Raw genomic sequence first — 19,515 nt, 5'->3', positions numbered from 1 at the left:
TAATTTTTTAACAGAAAGAGCACTTCAAAAGGTTATGTGAATTAAATGCTGTAATAATACTTCTTAATATCTCCAAAATTGCTGTTGAATGCAGGCCTATATACTTCCTTAAAATTGTTTGAATAAAAATATTAACCCAAAGCAAGTTATAGTAATTTCATTAATAAAGCTAATTTTTAAACTTTTGTCACCTATTTGTGCTTAAGTGCATAACTAGGTATTTACAGGTTAAGTGTTAATTTGGGTTATGTATGTTTCGGGAGTCACAGTAACAAATGACTTTTGTACTGGTCTCTCTGTTTTCTGTTTATATTAATATACTGATATTGAACTTCCATCGCAGCTCAACATCTGAGAACTATTGCTGCTCTATAAAGAAACTGTCAGGTTTATTAAAAATAAGTCTTTTACTTGGACATTAGCTAAAGATGGCATTAAGCAATCTTAGACTGATGTTGACAGGCCTCCTCTATTCGTTAGCTACTTTAGTTCTGCAGCACACGAGCTCCTGTTGGTGCTAACACACATTCTGCTGTGTGTTGGCGGAAGGGAAGTCTAGCCACATCAGTAGCAGTGCTGGGGAGGAGGCAGGACAACTTTTGGCAGCCAGTCTTAAATTGGTTTGAGCCTGTCATGAAGCTACATACTTGGTTTAGTAGGAGGAATATCCCAAAGGCATCACTATACAGTAGTCAAAGTATAGAAATATTTTGTTTTACTGACATGAAATAATATTTTAAGTTGGAAGAAACCTTTAGAGGTCATCTAGCTCAACCCTTGCCTCAAAACCAGGCTAACATCAAAATAGACAAGGTAGCTCAGAGCCATGTCCAGTTTAATCTTGAAGATCTCCAAGACTGAGTTTCTACTTCCTCTATGCGCAATTGGTTCCTGTGCTTAACCTCTTCCATGGGGATAAGTTCCCTGCCCCTCCCTTATATCTCTGTGAAACTGCCCGTGCTGCAGCTTCTTGATTGCCTCACATCTTTGTTGTGTACCTCTGAGAAGTTTGCTTCTGTCTTCAGGTGTCTTAAGTGGGTTTTATGGAGAGGACAGCAATTAGACACACGCCTCACCCCACTTCACCTTTCCCACCCCCCCCTCCGCCCCGCCCCGGTAGTCTTTCCAGGATTAAAAAACTCAGTTCTGTGTAGCTTTTCCGTGTATGCCATGTGCACCAGCCCCCTAATCAACTAAGTAACCTTCTACTGGTTTTTGTCTAGTTTATCAGTATCTCATTTACTGGATGCTGAGGCAGGGAACAGTATGCAGTGCTCAGATACAGCATCATGAATGCTTACTGCTGGGGAATAACAGCTTATTTTGGCTTGTTGACTCCAGTTTTGCCAGTGCAGCAGTGGTAGCTGTTGGCTGGGGTCAACCCAAACACCCACACAGCTCCTTGATTCGTCTGCTCTCCCTTGGGATAAGGAGAGAATAGAAGGAAGGTGAGAAGACTTGTGGGTCAGGATAATGACATTTTAATAGGGAAAGCAAAAGCTTGCACACACAAGCAAAGCAAAAGGAAGAATTAATTCCCTGCTTCCCATTGGGAGACAGATGTTTGGCTACTTCCTGGAAAGCAGGGCCTCAGCATGCATAATGGTTGTGTGGGAAGAATCATAGAATGATGTACGTTGGAAAAGACCCTTAAGATCAAGTCCAACTGTTAACCTAACACTGCAAAGTCCACCAATAAACCATGTCCCTAAGCACCATGTCTACAAGTCCTTTAAATACCTCCAGGGATGGTGACTCAGCCACTTCCCTGGGCAGTCTGTTTCAATGCTTGATAACCCTTTTGGTGAAGAAATCTTTCCTAATAGCCAGTCTAAACCTCCCCTGGTGCAACTTGAGTCCGTTTCCTCTTGGCCTATCGCTTGTTACTTGTGAAAAGAGACCAGCACCCACCTCGCTGCAACCTCCTTTCAGGTAATTGTAGAGAGCGATAAGGTCTCCTTTCAGCCTCCTCTTCTCCAGGCTGAACAACCCCAGTTCCCTCAGCTGCTCCTCGTAAGACTTGTTCTCTGGACCCTTCACCATAACCACCCTTCCAAAGGTTATGACAAACAAGGCTTAAGACAAACATCGTAACCACAAATGTCTACCCTTCCTCCTTCTTTCCCTGAGCTTTTACTGTTGAGCATGGCATCGTCTTATGGAATATCCCTTTGGTCAACTTGGGTCAGTTGTCCTGGCTATGTCCTTTCTCAACCTCTTGTCCACCCCCAGCCTACTTGCTGGGGGTGGGGACAGAGTGGAAAAGAGAAAAAGCCTTGATGCTGTGCATGCACTTTCCAGCAATAGCAAAACCCCTAGTGTGTTATCAACACTGGTTTAGCCACAAATCCAAAGCACAGCACCATATGGGCTGCTGTGAAGAAAGTTAACTCCATCTCAGCCAGACCCAGTATAGCAGCCTGGTATGTGGTTGACCTTCATTGCCACAAGGGCCTGCTACTGACTTCAGGTTGTTGACCTCACAGTTGTTTTCCACAAGGTTGTTCCCTAACCCGTTAGTCCCAAGTCTATTGTTGCATGGGTTATTCTGTGCCACTTGGAGGACATTTGACTCTGTTCGCTGTCATGAGGTTTCTGTCAGCTCAGTCCTCTAGCTTGTTGAGGACCCTCTGAATAGCACATCTGTTCTCTGACACTGTGACCACTTCCTGGCCTCTCAGGCTGATGTCGCCTGCAGACTTGATGTGGGTGCATTCCATCCTGGCTTTCAGGTCATTGATGAAGATGTTAAACTGTATTAGCCCAGTATCATCTCCTGAAGATTGCCTCTTCTAACTGGCTTCCAGTTAGATTTTAAACCATTGACAACAAGCCTTTAAGTGTGGCTGTCTAGGCACGTTTTCAGACACTCTGAAGTTGACATTTATCCAGTTTGGTACAAGGATGCTATGGGAGGTGGCATAGGAAGCCTTATTAGAGTCAAAGTAAATGACATCCATTGGTGTCCTTCATCCCTAAAACCAGCTGTTTCCTCACGAAAAGTTACTAAGTTAGGCACAGTTTGCACTTTGTAAATCAATGCTGGCAATTCCCAGTCACCTTCTTTTCGTTCATGTGCCTGGAAATGACTTCCAGGAGTATTTGCTGTATAGTTAGTCTGAGGGTCACAGTAAAGCTGACTGTCGCATAATGCCTCAGATTCCCCTTCTTGCCCTTTTTTGAAGATGAATAAGTATAGCCTTTATCAGTGGCTTCCCGTGGTCATAGTGACCTCTGAAGAGAGTTTTCTTTGATTGTATTGGAATTGGACAACTGGTGATCTGTTTGCATTAGAAACACCTGTAGACTGTGTGAAGATTATCCTCACTTCTGCAAAACCATATTGAAAAAGAGGAAATGTAAGAGGGAGAGTTCAGCACAAGACACAGACAAACCAGGAGTGTGCTATCTAAAGGGATTAGGTCACAGCTCTGTGTTCCACAATTTCTTCAGAGAAAGAAGCAGATTAAAGAAAGTGGGGGTAAAGTGAACTAAGGTTGTTGAGACAGACCTGCTGACAGACATACTAATTGTTTTGTAAGCTTTGTATTTTAACATAGCATGCTTTTTTTTTTAATTTGTTAAGCATTGAGAATGGTAATGGCATGTCTGGCAAACCTCACGCAGTCTGTTCCAACAAGAAGTAGTCTGACAGTGTTGGTTTATTCTTGCAAGGGCTAGAAGATGGTTACAAGAACTAGAACCCTAAGAGTTTGAAGATGTTCATTTGCAGCACTGAATACCATTAATACAGTGTGAAGAACTTACAAAGGAGGGTTTTGGTTAGGTGTTGATTAAAAAGGCAGTTAGAAGAATTGAGCTTCAGACTCTTAAGTTGAACAACTGATCATCTATTTGCATTAGAAACACCAGCAGACTGTGTAAATATTATGCTCACTTCTGTAAAAAGAAAAGCAAAGGCTTTTTAGAGCTGAATGATTTGTTTTTAAAATGTCTTGATTTTGAAACTTCCAGCTTGAGACACTTACATTTTGACATTAAAAATTAATTTATAACAAATGAACTTTTAACTATTGAAGGTTTTTATATTGGTTAGGTATTTGAAGTGTAGAAACTAAATGTATTTTCAAAGATCAATAAAAGTCTACTCTAATGAAGTTTCACAAATTTATTTTTCAGGAGCTGGTGAATCAGGGAAAAGCACAATTGTCAAACAAATGAAGTAAGTATGGTAAAATACTATGGTAGAGAAATATTTTTTTGTTTGAATAGAGAATTTATTTTTTTTCCCTCCGTAGGATTATCCATGAAGCTGGTTATTCAGAGGAAGAATGTAAACAGTACAAAGCTGTTGTCTACAGTAACACCATTCAGTCCATTATTGCTATCATTAGAGCAATGGGGAGGTTGAAGATAGACTTTGGTGATCCAACCAGGGCTGTGAGTATTGAAGTACACACACAGATATACAGCTGAAATATCCATTCATTTTCAATTTTTGTCCATTACTACTTTCTGAAAAAATCTCTTGATATCTAAAAATCTTCTTTGTAGGATACAAAGTTTGATTGTAAACTAAATGCTATTGGTCTTTACACGGCAAGGTGATCTACAGAGCAATCGGCACTGGGTTGATTCACAACAACTATTTGGTTTAGATACAATTCTCCAAATTCTGTCTAAATTTGGAGAACTAAACTTCTGAGCCTTAGCGAGTTTTTGAAAGGCATTAAACTATGCAGTCATGTCTCTATTTGTATGGACTTACGGGCTGTTATGTTCTGCAAGTCATTTAAATTAGACATCTTCATGTTCCTTGAAAAAAACACAGCTTAAATAGGTAGGCATCTAGCTACTGTCTGCACTTCTCTACTAGGTCATAGGCGCAGCGGTGCCTAAAACATTTCCAGCCTCTGAGCTTGATCCTGTTTCATACTGTTTTCCAGTGTGGAGGACTTCCCCCCTCCCCCCAAAGCCATGGTCATAGATAGCCCTGCTGCTGGTATCTCATTTTTTTCATGATACCGTATGGATTAAGGATTTTTCTCAAGAAATAGGAGACCTTTTTCTAAGCTTTTCTGCACGTTTTCTATCTCATTTCATCTAATGTCCCACATACAAATGTCTGATGGGTCTGTTTGCCATTCCACCTATTGAAGCTGGTCTGCAGAATTGATTCTTTTGGCTTATTCTTTCTCCAGTCCTAACCCTATGCTCTTACCTGCGGTGACCCTGATTACATCTATATCTGGTCAGGAGGTTAGAGGCTCTGAATCTCTCTGTGAAATACTTATCTTAAGTGTTTTTGCTTGTCTTCTGGTTACAGGAATCCACTCTGTGCTGCAGTGCTGAAATTGATCACCAAAGTTGTTAGTCTGAATAGCATTGAAACTTAGTTCAGGATGTGTGCCTTTATTTTCTTTCCATAGAAATCAATGTTAGAATATGGAATGCTCACCAGTATGGTTTTTGAAGCAGGAACTAGCCACATTATGGTTGTCTTGCAGGAAAGATGGAGGAAGTTGGTTTTTGTGTTCATGTATAGAAATAAGTAAGTAAGGTAGTCAGAGGGATATTTTGTTGTAATTAAGTTCTTTCCGTCACGTTAAGGTTTAATTACAGTTTGGGAGGAGAGGAGGGTCTTGAAAAATTAGAAATGGTATGTAAATTCTTCATTCATGACAAAGTCTTGTGTTCAAGATCTTATTGTTTGCTTAAAAAGCCATTTATAAATATTAGAGAGTATACCTTCAGTGACCTTCTGAAATGCATTATGTATGGTTGTCATAAGGAAGACAAATGTTCCTAAGATTATATAAAGTGGGTCATAAAGTTGTGTCTGAAATCTAAATCTGATTAGCAGTCGTGAATTATTAATTTCATTTTCTTCTTTGATAGTCATTATTTTTATTTTATGTACATATGTTAATTCTACCTGAAACCTCTTTAATTGTAAACATAACTAGTAAAAGCTTTGTTTTCATTGGTTATTCATCTCTACATTTGTTCTGATGTTTGTTGGTTAGGACTTTCCCTTAACACCAAATTTTTCCAAGGCAGCGACAGTATCTTATTGCATGTTAGTTCAGTATTTGTGCAATGGAGTCCTCTCTGGAGTCTGGCAGTTAATGTTGGAAAGAGGCAGATGGTAGACTCATGTTACTAAATACATAGTAAGGGAAAAACGGAGGAGGAGTAAATTTAGGTGTTAGCAGATAAAATGACTACCAAGATTTTGAAAGCTATTTTATATATGTTATCAATTTGAAGTCATCTGAGTTTGTCGATTTCAGAGAGCTATGTAAATGATGAGGCAAACTTTGTCAGGGATAATCTTAAATTAGCTGTCCATCCCTTTGCACTTAAGCAGATCTTGGTGGTCCAAGTTCTTTTTTCGGAGGAATACTGCTGTGGAACGTCAGTACTATGTTTTTGCCAATTGTAAAGTCAGAAATAGAAAAAGGAAATCAGAGCTTGTTTTATATATCAGTCTCACTTTTTAAAAAAAAGTACGGTTATTCCTCAATTATTATAGTATAGCCTTTTCAATTTTATTCTATTTTGTTGTAATTTTGTTGGGTTTTGGCAAAAAAAAAAAGACTCAGAATTGTAATTCCTCATGAAAACTGTTACATTCAGACTCTCTTCCTTAAATTTCTGGGGGGAATTTGGGAGAGTTTTACTCTAAATGGAATAAGTTTGTTTGGAGAAACATATACTCTCATTTCTGTCATAAGACTAATGGTAAAGCAGTGAGTTGAACGTTTTCTTTTTCAAAGCTGTTGACTCAATGGAGCACAGATTACACCAGCAGCTTCAGTAATGGTCAGTCTCAAGACTGGTGTATCTTTGTCCTACAGGACGTTTCAGTACTAAAGTAGAAACTATGTTTTGAGAGACATTTAGTGAATGTGCTTTGAAGGACTATGGACCACTTTCTGAACATAAGATTTGCTGTAATTAGCTAGAGCGATGGTTAAATTAGTTTCTTTATCTCATTTATGAAGTCTGGTATAAAAATAGTGACACCTAGAGAGGAGCTGCCCCATTCCAGTATAATTAAAGGAAATTATCTAGCATTGGTTAATAACGAGTTGATCAGTGGATACTACCTCACTTGCGGTGCCTGTAGTACTTGCCATCCTTAGAAAAGGGACTATGGGGGTAACAGAGACCACTTTTTATTTTAATGTTTGGGCTTTTGAAAAGCTGAAATGGATTCTCTTTTTCCACCTGCCCTTTCCCTACCCCCCCATTTTAGAGCATGTAGAGATCAGAGCTCCTTGAAACAGAGTAAATTTTGTTTGTTTGAAAGTCAGACCATGTTAGGTATAAAATGGCATCATCATTCATGACAAAATTGACTGTCGGTTTCTAAGCTGCTTCCGTCGTGTCTTAACATATTGACTTCTTCAAGATCTGGTGCTTCTATGAGTTGTAGGTCCTTGGCATTTTTATCCAGAGACAGCATTCAAGACCAGAATTGTTGTTCAGGCTTCTTTTATGCAGGCATATTGCTCAAACTACAGTCAATGAGATCTGACTGTCCAACCCTTTGATCTTTACTGCTCTGGTTAGTGTAATCCACTGAATTTTTATTAGTTGTCTGCAATTTGTCCTGTGCATGTACAGTAATCACTATTCTGTTAATTTGTTTGACAGATGTTTATTTTTAGATTTGCAGCTACTCTAGCTTTCAGAAGACTTTTTGAACTGTATATTGGATACCTGTTGTTCATATGTATAACTAAATATGTATACATATATATAAATCTCTTCAAGTTGCCTTGAGTTGACTGAACTTAAGCTTTTTGTTTTCAAGCTGTGAATATCAGTCTTATTCAATCCATCTGCAAACAATTTCCCTCTTAGCTGTCATAATCTTTGATTATTTAAGTCTGCAGCGGACAATATCTTTAGAACAATCACTACTTTCTGTGCTTATCCTGAAAATGCTTTTTTTTTTTCCACAGCTTATTGTTTGAACAGCAAAGGTGTCAGAACCGGGTTTTTCTGCAGATTTGCATCTGTATCTACACTTGCCGTTTTGTGAGAATAACCTTATATGCTGCTTTTTTTATCCTCTTCTTTCTTGAAATACTCTCAGTTCCCAGCTGATGTGCCTAAGTCTCTCTTTTCTCCTTCCTTCTTTCCAGTATCATCTGTTATCTTTCTTTTCATTATTGGACAAACTGTACATGCTGTGGGTAGTAGTTACAAGCCACAAATACGTTGATTTTTCTTGCTGACGTACCTTGGCATTATATAACATACAGCTAGTAAGCAAGGTCAAGCAGCTACCCACAGCAGAGTACTAATGTGGATCTCTTTCCTCTACCCAGCTGATATCTTCTTTTCCAATGCCTTACAGGTATAACATTTTCAAATTTCTTTCCTCAGTCAAAATTGGATGAAGGTGGCCAACTGGTCAAATTCTGTTAAGGGAGACTGGTGGATTGACATCCTGTATTCCATTAGCCTCACTCACAAAGGCAGTCATTATATATAGTCTTAAAATCCAGTATTTGCTCTCTTAAAAATCTTGATGTTTGCTTGATATGGCATTACCAAGAAAACTTGATCTCTGTAGAATAATTAAAGTAATGGATATTTGTAACTGATTTCTCTGGAAAGGTTTTAAGAAGTATTTTTCTATTTCCTGGTGCATGATTTGGGAAGAAATGATCACTTACCACTTTCAAAGAAAGTTGGTTTCTGAAGCTTAAGTGATTAATGTGTTTTCTTCAGTCAGTCAATATACATCTGCATTTCTGAAGGCTTTGGTATGCATTGTAACCATTCTATTCAGTTTGTGGTATTTGATAAGCAAATAAGGTTAACTTGAGACTTGAGAACAAAATATGTTACTAGTTCGGTTTATAGAAGCTTAGTTCAAGTTATAAACAGATCAGAAGAAGCTTTATCAGCTAATGAGAAATTTGGTTAACTCGTCTTTCTGTTCTTGAAAAATGTGGGAATTAATATCCTATGAAGAACACTGAAATCAATTGTTTTCCTTCACTTTTTTTGGTTTGGTTACATTTATGTTTACCAGGTTAAGAAAGTAACTAATTTGCTGCATATAGTTCTTAGGTGGTAGTACTTTCGTTGTATTTCTCAATGTTTGTCTCTCCACTTTCTGTTTACGTCCTAAAGGATGATGCTCGGCAACTCTTTGTGTTAGCTGGAGCAGCAGAAGAAGGATTTATGACTGCAGAGCTTGCTGGAGTTATCAAGAGACTGTGGAAAGACAGTGGAGTTCAAGCTTGTTTCAATAGATCTAGAGAATACCAGCTTAATGACTCCGCTGCGTAGTAAGTACTATGTGACAAACAAGACTCTCTTTGTCTTGTGAGTAGTAGCTAAAGGAACAGAAGAGAAGTCTCATCTTCTGAGAAATTCTGCTCCCATGTGGATCAAAAATTTAGAATTATTTGGACAAAGATACTGTCTACTTGGGTCAAAATGCTGCAATTAACCTTCAGGGTTGGAGATAATTATGGTGGTATAATTATGAATTTGAGTCATGTTCTGACCAGTTATTTCATCCTCTTGAATCATAGAATAGTTTAGGTTGGAAAAGACCTTTAAGATCATCAAAACCTTGGTTATAGTTCAAAGTAACTTGTAGTTTAGTAGGTTACAAAGATGAGGGTGGTGTTCTAGTTAGTGCAAATAGCATTGGTGTACGTGGAACCTTGTTTGCATTTTTGGATTTCAGAAGAAGAATTCTTTGTAGTGGAGTCAATTGCTTATGTTTTCTTTCTTCGAGGATGAAATCTCTTTGTGTGTCTAAAGCTTATTTCAAAAAACACAGAAAATTGAGGGAAATAATGTGTCTTCTCTTTCGTCTTATCTCAGAGAAATCTATGCTATAAAAGTCAAGCACAGTATAATGAATGGACCTAGAACTTCTGTAATTCTTTGTAATTATCATGTTACTGTTTTATGAATAACTGAAAGCAGTATTTGTTTTTACCTTCAGTTACTTGAATGACTTGGACAGGATAGCACAAACCAGCTACATTCCAACCCAACAGGACGTTCTCAGGACTAGAGTGAAAACTACAGGAATAGTGGAAACTCACTTTACTTTCAAAGATCTTCATTTTAAGTATGTAAATCATGCTGCATGTTTATCTGTCTGTTACGGTTTCTGTAAAGTTCTAGAAGATGGAATGTCAATGAAATGAAAAAAAATTCCTCATGCTTGGCTCAATTTTCTGAAGGGATGTGGGAGTCATTGGAACTCCTGTAATAACTCAGAATAAATATGCAGACATTAAGTAATAAATGCTTTGGTTTTATTGGAAGCTTTTTGTAAAGATATTTTGTATGTAAATTAAATCTCAAAATAGTCCATTATCTGCCATGTTAAATAGCTGTTCTTCTATCAGATTATTCCCTTTTAGTTCAGTTGGAGAGCTGGAGGCTTATAAATGTTTGCTGGTGTTGTATGAAAGAGTAGATCGATTTTCCTGAAGAACTGAATTCAAATATGTGTTGACTTTAAGTTAGTGCTTTATTTAGTGATTAAAAGAATGTGACTTATATTTCCTGTGATGTGGGATTTACAAAATAATGTTAATATTCTGAACGTTTTATGTCCAAAGACATTCATGATGAAAACATAAGGTAGTATAAATGTAATAGTATTCTACCGCCTACTGATCAGGAAGAATGAGAAGAAAACTCAGTAAAACTCACATTGCATCTGCATTTAGATTGTGCAGAGATTGTTGTCAGCATGTCTATACTATATATTTGTTTAGTATCTTCATGGAAAATATTCTTTTTCATGTAAATGCATAGCAAGTACTGTGATATGGATGCTTCAGGGCCATCAGTACTGTGGAAATATATTTTGTTTCCTTGTTTTAGGGTTTAAGTATACAAAATTTGTATTCATCTATAAAATAATATCTGGTAAATGGGAATGAATCTCTTGCAAACCTAAGGAGAGTAGTTCTTAGCCAAGCCTCAAGAAAGGACTTCAGTCGTTTGAGGAGCTATCCATTTGCTCACTCATTTGCTAATGTTTCTGGTTCAGTTCCCTATTGTAGATGAGTTTAAATTCTTCTACATTCTCAATGAATTTTTATGCAGGTAGCTACTTCTAGTATGTACTGGTTATTAGGACTGTTATAAGGACCATATGATTATGCTTCTATAATATGTGTAAATTTACAGCTAAATAGGTCCAAAGGTCTTTCTTAATGTTGTACATCTGAACACCTGTACAGCAGGTGTTTAAATTTTAGGTGCCTTAGGAAATAGGCTTAATGAGTTATTGGAAGGACTTGAAGTCTTCAAGTCTACTCTTACATAACATTGAAAAGAACTTTTAAGAGGAACTAAAGGCATAAAAGGCTAGATTATACCAAGGGAGGGGTACATAAACATGACTAGCTGTGCGATACTTCATTTTTTTTCATTATATTTTCTTTCCTGTTTTGGTGTGCGTGTTTAGAGTCTTTGAGGTTGAGCCTGATTTCAGCCTCCTCTATAAAGCACTTAGCATAGCTTTAATCATTGATTCAATCTAAAATACAAATAGCAAGTCATCTTCACCCTGTTTCTATAGACTGTTTCAGAAGTAGAGTCCAATTATTTACTACTTTTGTCTTCAAAGAACACCTTATTTTGTAGAAATGTTCTGATAATTTAACAAATTCTTATGGGAATTCAGGACTTAGTACAAAATTATAAAATGTTAACATTAGAATTGACAGAAGTAATGACTAACATTTAAGATATAAATTATTAAGGTATACAAGTACAAAATCTCTTCCTGTGGGTATCTCCATCACTATTTGAGAACTAAGAAGGAGTAGGTGGCTGACTTGCATTTATATAGGGTGATATTCAGAGACTTCCCCTGAAAGATATCTCTGAAGGTAAGGAATACTTCGAAGGAATCCTTTTTTAATTTTTAAATTTCAATAGGAGTAATCTTTAAAATGTTTTTAAGATGGCATTATTCCATTGTAGAACATTAAATGGGCAATGAGCATTGTCACTTGCACGATAGTATACCCAAGCAGAAGACCTCATCGGAGGTTATGATGTTTCTGACAGTTCTTGATCAGTAAGCCAAAGGTCTTTGGTTTTATTCTAATTTGTTTCCTCCTCTACTTATTTTTACTGTGCATTTTTTTAAATAAAAATCTAGCAACTCAGAACACTTTAGATTTCTAAAAATAACAGCTGTAATTGAATCCATTCAGGTGCAATTTACCTAGTCATGTAGTACACTAACATTAAATTGGTAGGGTTTTTTATCTACCTGCACCCCCGCAATCTTACAGCTCAGGGAAAACGGGAGGATAATAAAAAATAAAGGTCGGTTTTAATAAGTGTGTAATATGTCAGACTTTCCAGTTATGTATCGTATTTTTGTAAACACTCACCCTGCTTCAAAAATGTATTTGTCAAATTCATAGTCTTTCACAAGGCTGGGGACTGGAACGAACAACTTTTGTAACCTTAAAAAAGAAGTGAAAGCAATCATAATAAATATCTGGTGTCCTTTTGGCCTATGTCACATTTTGTATGGGTACTGGAATCATGTTCTTTGCTTAAATAGTCTGAAAGAAGCAGAATATAGCACATCTGGTAACACTAGCTTTCAAAAACATATTGTGCTAATGAAAGGACCTTGCATAAGTCCTTAAATTTGCACAATTGCAGATAAACCATTCAGAAAGCTACCCATTTAATACAGCTAAGTAACATAGCTTAGTAGAGTGATGACTGGAGAAGAGACTTTAACGCTTTACTTTTAGTTCAGTGAAGTAATTTGTCTTAACGTGGCATAGTCATCTTGTAATCTCATTGGAGAAATCGGCTTTCTTTGAATAATGGAATGTAATTAAAGCATTTCTCTAATACCTTCATTCTTTAGGTAGATTCAGCTGTTACAAACGTCAATTCTTTCAACACCGCCTTGTATTTCTTTATAGTTCATTGTTGACTCTGACTTACCTTGCATAAGCAAAGTATGGTTCTTCTGAGTAGTCAAGCCATGGATGGTACTATGAATTTTAGCACCTGAGGCAAGTGCTTAAAACGTGGGCTTGCACACAACCCTGTGTGCACACCCTCCCATATTGGAAGGTAGAATCTGTAAATCATTCTTTCAGAACTTCTTAAAATTTATCTGCAGATTAAGCAGCTTCTATGAGTGTTTCAGTCTTTCAGGACTGTGACCTAAGAGGCCTTAGTATGACTTCTAACAGGGCAGATGGAAAGCTTATGAACTTTAAGACCACTCTGTTCAGAATCACTAATTTGAAAAGAATTCAAAAGAAACAAGACTCACCTTTATAGCTCAGTTTTCCCACTTAATTGCATTTCAAAAAAATGCATTTATTACAGGGAAAATGATTGTTCTTACTATGTGATGCTTATTTTGTCTTTTAAGAGAATTTTGAAAGTAATTTCAGTGTCTCTTAAAAAAATATCCCATTTAAACATGGACAGTTGAAAAATTGATCAAGTTGCAATTTGGTTTAGGAGAGAGAGGAGCTGAAACTCACCAGGATTTAGAGATTCCAGATTAAATTTTAAAACGTGAAAATTAGATTTTACATATTTACATTCAGAATACTAAAAAAGAATAATGGAGTCAGTGTTACTCGTATCCAGCTTCCTTAGTATTGCATTATTTCCAAGTATTAAAACAGACACCATTCTGCTCTTAAAGCATCTTACGTTGTTGATCAATACCTTTTATTATTTTAGACTTTTTATTCATTTGGGCTAAAGGTTGAATAACCCTTCCATCTAGTTTACATTTAGTAAAGCTAATTGTGTTTTTATTTTTTATAGATTGCAATTAACTTCATTAATGAAATACAGTACAAATTATTTGTAGATAATCAGTCCTGTTCAGCTTTCATCTCACACTTTGCATGTTTTGTAAAATGTTGCACAGGAAGACATTTCAGGCTTTATTAGAATTGGTTTTTTATACTGAGACATTAAATAGTAATAAATGTTGCACATTTTTATGCCTTTTTTAAAAATTTTGTGATCAGATTTACACAGCTGATACGTTCAGATTTTATTGGTTAGCATTCAGAAAACTAGAAATTCCAAAGTTCATTCCCTGCTTTGCACTTCTGTTTTGCAGAATGTTTGATGTTGGAGGCCAAAGATCAGAGCGGAAGAAGTGGATTCATTGTTTTGAGGGTGTTACAGCAATTATTTTTTGTGTGGCATTAAGCGATTATGACTTGGTCTTGGCTGAAGATGAGGAAATGGCAAGTACCTTAATGTTGAAGAAAGTAATAGTTGTTGGATAGAAACTAAATAAGTTTGAAAGGAAAGCTATAAATACATCTTTTAGAGTATTACTGCTTTATAAGATGTGTGGGTTTTGTGTAAAAGGTCTCAGAGATATGGTGATAGAATTCATGCTTTCAGGTTTCAAAGTGTTTCTTCATATTCTCAGAAGGAACACTATGAGACAAGTATTCTTTTCAGCTACACTCTTTCATGTTTTAAAGGACGCATAAATTAATGAGGATGGTTGTCAATAAGATGCATTTTATTCTCTATGGATGCTAGAAGTGTATAATAAGAAATTGCTTGACTTATCTGTTTCTACTTTACCATGTTTTGTTTTTCCTTTCCTTCCTCAGTCTTCAGTTTTTGTTTCTTTCTAAATGTGTCACTCTGATCTCGTTCCTTAGTTGTAGAAATTTTTCTCTTCCTTCTCCCTTCCAATGCCCTCCACTCCTTTCTCCTTTTTCAAGGTGTGACACCTCCCCTATCGGTATGCGCAGAGTGGATGCTTTTTTTTATCTAATTGGTCTAAAGTGATGCTTATCTATTGTGTGTGTGTGAAACATTAACAGACTTCTGTGCTCTTCCTCATCTTCTGCAACTTCTTACAAAATATAGTTTGGGGAGAAAAGAGAAATAAAAAAACCTTTCAAGTCAAATGTAGTCAAAGAAGGTCATAGCTAGCATCCTGCTACTTAAATGACTGGGGCGTGGCCAAAGTAGTTACATGTTGGATAATCTTTCTACAAAGCTAAAAATTAGGGTAAGAGGGGAAAAAAACAGCTCACTCGATTCTCTAGTTCTATAGAACTATTCTTTTTTTCTTATGCTGGAATCTCAGCTAGGTGCAGAATTTAATTTTCAGTTTCCAGAAGATCTAATCAGTATAACACAAATTCAGGTAACTCAGCAACTCTTGTAGAATATCTGTACTGCAAAATATCAAAACACACCAAAAATTTCTAAAATATTAAACAGCCTAGCCTGGAAATTGGGGGGGGGGGGGGGGGGGGGGGGGCGGGAGGGGTTGCTTAAACCCTGCTCGTGAAAGCATTCTTTGTAGTGGTCTTGGCCTGTTTGTATTTCCCTGTGGTAAAATGTGATTCTGTATGCTAGAAACTTAGTTTTGTAACTTATCTGGTTCATTTGTAACTAATTGAAAATATGTATCCTGATTTTACTACTCTGATAAAATACAACAAGGTGTTCTTTTCCAATTACAGAATCGGATGCATGAAAGCATGAAATTGTTTGACAGTATCTGCAACAATAAATGGTTCACAGACACTTCTATTATTCTCTTCCTGAACAAGAAAGATCTTTTTGAAGAAAAAATCAAAAGGAGTCCCCTCACTATTTGCTACCCTGAATATGCAGGTATTGGAGGGGGGTGCAGGTGTCAAGTAATTTTTGGTTAAATTACCTCATTTTTGATGCACAAATCAGGAGTTTAACTCTAGGTATCTAAAATATTTAAATGAAATAAAGTTTAAGATGGGGGGTTTGCTTTTATGGCTCACAAATAAAATAGTGCTAGGTCAGATTCATCTTTTTAACCAAGTGAAATAATGCTGGTCTGCTGATAGCATTTAAATGTTACAATGTTACTGCTGCAACTCTTCAGCTTAATTTATTTAGCCCATTCTTCTTTTCTGATGTCCTCCTATTTTTGTATTTAGATGTAACTTTTTTCACTAGCAAGAATCCCTGAGGATACATGAGAATTTATTTGAACAGGGGGTGTACATACATGTTAGAAGTAGGTGGCTTATTCAGGAAATACATAGCAAAAGAGGATGATTTCATTTAACAAGTCTTAGCCTTTTTATGTATCATTTTCATTGTAACTTCAGACTATTTTGTTCTACAGAAAATAGCACGTTGGAGGTAAAAAGCTTAGGAGAAATGTGTATACCAAATGTCTTTAATTGAGTCTGGGAAAAACCCAAACCTTTTAAAAACATAAAAATTGCAAGTTAATAACTTGAATGAAGGAAACAAAATATCCTAACTTAGGGAACAGTGATGGGTCATTAATGACGTGCTCTGTCTGCTGATGAAGTAAATGGAAAGACTCTTCTGCAGATGGAATTAAATTGAGTCTTTAGTTTTTATTCTTAAAAATGTGTCCAAAAGTTTTCCTTCAAGATTTATTTATGGTATCTTAAAGCAACAGCAGTGGAATTAATCCTCTTCAGGTTTAGGTTAACTATTTCCAAAGAACCACCTCCTTCATAGATGTAGTATGCATCTTGTTCTTTCTCAGTTGGAAACCTGTGTACTGAGCAATTTTCTCCTTCTAGGATCTAACACTTACGAAGAAGCAGCTGCTTATATTCAGTGTCAATTTGAAGATCTGAACAAAAGAAAAGACACGAAGGAAATCTACACTCACTTCACATGTGCCACAGACACAAAAAATGTGCAGTTTGTTTTTGATGCTGTAACTGATGTCATTATTAAAAATAACCTTAAAGACTGTGGCCTCTTCTGAGAACAGACAAAAGGTTGTTAAATGGTAAATTACATGCCTGAAAACAGGACTTAGGCAATTGGAATATGCCCATGCTGTGTAAAACCTTCATAGACATACTTAATTCTCTTTTATTTTATTTCTAGGTTTGGAGAATGACTTCGCACAATTCTAATCTGATTCTTTTCAAGGTGAAAGAAATACAAAATACATTGTGCTGAATGATAGATCAGTACTGTACTTGCCTGTTTTAACAGCTTTATTTATGTTTGTCTTGTAAATTTCAGTAATTAGTTAACACTGAGATGTCAGTTGATTGTATGTAAACTTATAATTGTAGTAATGTATTTGTATAAACGTTGAATGGAATATTTTAGTAACTTGATGTCCTCTAAAATTTCCATGTTTTATGAAGATACTCTTAGAGGAGACAGACACTTTTTGCCTTTGGATTATTTAAACATCTTGTAAAATTAAATTTTCTTTTCATCTTAAGGGTGCATGCTGCCTTATTCTTTACTTTTGTTGGTAATACTGTATATGGTGTTAGCTTTTTTGATATTTAAACAGCCTCATACACCTGCTCAGACTTAAAGAAACATAACCAATAAAACTTGTTTTTTGCCTTAAGTTTTGAAAAGATCTTTTTATAAATTTAAGATAAATGCAAAGATTATTTTTAAAATTTAAATGAAATCCAGCATTTATGAAATCTGGGCTTGCAGTCTTTGCAGTGCAAATGTGGCAACACTGAGAAATTAAATTTTAAGGTTCAAATATCATTGAAGCTGATGGAAATGCAAAAAGGAAGTTGTTAAAACCATTCATATCAATAAAAAAAAAGTTTGAAACTGTGGTCTTTACTCAGTGGAGTGAATGGCAAAATTACCTTTGGGGTTTTTTATAAACCATTAACAAAGGCTGGACTTCAGAGTAATATTTTTTTCTGCTTAAGAAGTAAAATCCTGTTCTCCTTAAACTTTTTGATATTTTCTGGTAATAAAACTAGTTTGATAATTTAATAACCATGGAAATATCAGGTTCTCCCACAAGACATGGCACACAGATTAAAGCAATTTCCTGTTGCATATAAAAAGAATCTTCAGTATTTTGGATAGGTTGTTTCAGTGACTTGCAAATGCTAATTCTTTAATTTCCTCTTTGATTATAATTAAAGTCTCACAGTTCTTTAAATAATAAGTTAAAGAATATGATTTTCTTCTGGTTATGCTTTCATTATGTGATTTGATATCTTAGGTACATATCATCCATTGCCTTATGGGTAGTGCCAAAACTGATTTTTTTAATACAGATTTTTAAGATGAATAAGCTTCTATTTGTAAATAAGTTCATGGATGGTTTTCTTAAATGTATGTCATCTAGAAAATATGAACGTACCAAACTTGGAAATATTATTTTCTATAATTGTTAAAATATTTCAGGCAGCTACAGTACACTGTAAGTTCTTTGAAAAGTAAATAAGTCTTTGAACCTGTTGCTATTTTTCTGTATTATCTTAGCAGTTATGTTCTTAGAAATGTTCAACCAAAATATTTAAGTAATTGTTCTGTTATTTAATTTTTGTGTATGTGTTTCATTTAGGCCTCAGATAGCTTGAGTAAAAATTATGTGCACTTCTCATTCTTTAATGCTTCCTTTGTTAGGTACAGAATTGCTAAATGCATTTCAAATGAAAGATTAGAAAGGAGATAAGTTATTACTGGACGTTGTTAAATATACTCATATATTATGAACTCTTTCAGCAGTTATGGTAAACAATCTGTATATCCTGGGCTGCTTTTAATTGTGCTTTACAGTTCTGGATACATAACTGATTTTAAATCTCATTGAACTACTTTGTGGAAATTGTATTTACACCTACGTTCAAGATGGTTTTTGTACTTAATGTAAAACAAAAATTGGGATTAATCAAATTACATAAATAAATCTAAATTTTGTGCCTTGCTTGAAAGAAATGTTTTTCATTAAATGTGCTGATGGAAATCTTTTTGCATCCATCCTGTGGAGATAACTAGATAGTAAAAATGAGAAGATATGAAGTCAAGAGTAAATTCAAAAACTTTTTACAAGAAACAGTAAAATGAAAATGAGCATAAATTGATGATTATTGATTAATTCCTAAATATTTTTCCTTTACTAGTGTTCCTAACACCTTCATTTGGATAATTTTTGGAATTTCATAACTGGTATTTTCTGAGGTATTTACATCTTAACACAGAACAAAACTGTGAAATACTTTTGCTTGCTAGGCCAGGCAGATGAGCTTGTCTTTTCTGACTTGATGAGTGGACCGCAGGTATGTTTCCTTATAGATACTCTGTACTGGTTAATCAGTCTTTGTCCTGAGATGAAAGTTGTCAGCCTAGGCCACTGCTGTAGGAAAAGCTACAAGAGGAAAACATGCAATAGTAGGAGCCACACACTTAATTTTCACTGCAATTGTAATAAGGCCTCACTCCATCTTTGTTCTGTCAGGAGGCTGCTTCTCAGTCTGAGACCACTACAGAAAATGGAGGAAATCCTGCAGGTCCACCACTGTCTTAGGACAGTCTCGTCCCTCCGTTCTCTTGCAGTTCTCCATTCCTCCCATTTCTTCATACAAATTATCCAGGCAAACTGCTTTTTCTAGCCTTACACAAGGAAGCTCCCTCTACTAGCTTAGATATTCCTTCAGATTATTTTAAATATTTGAAATTTAGTGTATGTAGGGAATTACAACCTTATGGAGGCTTCTCCAGCCCCCATGGTCTTGTGAGCATATTGTCTGTGGT

At 35.9% G+C, this 19,515-nt stretch overlaps 1 protein-coding gene across 3 annotated transcripts in view; it reads left to right on the top strand.

Moving 5' to 3' along the window:
- Positions 1-17,578, top strand: part of GNAI1 (G protein subunit alpha i1) — a 34,121-nt gene extending 16,543 nt beyond the window's left edge. Inside the window, exons 2-9 of one of the 3 annotated variants that reach the window (XM_059817236.1) lie at positions 4,141-4,183; positions 4,260-4,401; positions 9,118-9,275; positions 9,947-10,075; positions 14,096-14,225; positions 15,474-15,627; positions 16,554-16,757; positions 16,870-17,578. In XM_059817236.1, coding sequence (XP_059673219.1) covers positions 4,141-4,183; positions 4,260-4,401; positions 9,118-9,275; positions 9,947-10,075; positions 14,096-14,225; positions 15,474-15,627; positions 16,554-16,744 — 947 coding nt within the window. In that variant the 3' untranslated portion in view covers positions 16,745-16,757; positions 16,870-17,578. Of the gene's footprint in view, positions 1-4,140; positions 4,184-4,259; positions 4,402-9,117; positions 9,276-9,946; positions 10,076-14,095; positions 14,226-15,473; positions 15,628-16,553 lie in introns of all 3 variants that reach the window. The other 2 variants (XM_059817235.1, XM_059817234.1) reach the window with 2 other exon arrangements.
- The last annotated feature ends 1,937 nt before the right edge of the window (positions 17,579-19,515 follow it).

Source organism: Gavia stellata, chromosome 4, assembly GCF_030936135.1.
Source record: "Gavia stellata isolate bGavSte3 chromosome 4, bGavSte3.hap2, whole genome shotgun sequence".
Lineage (NCBI taxonomy): Eukaryota > Metazoa > Chordata > Aves > Gaviiformes > Gaviidae > Gavia > Gavia stellata.
Note: the sequence above shows the minus strand (reverse complement) of the source record. Positions and strands in the feature narration are given on the sequence as shown.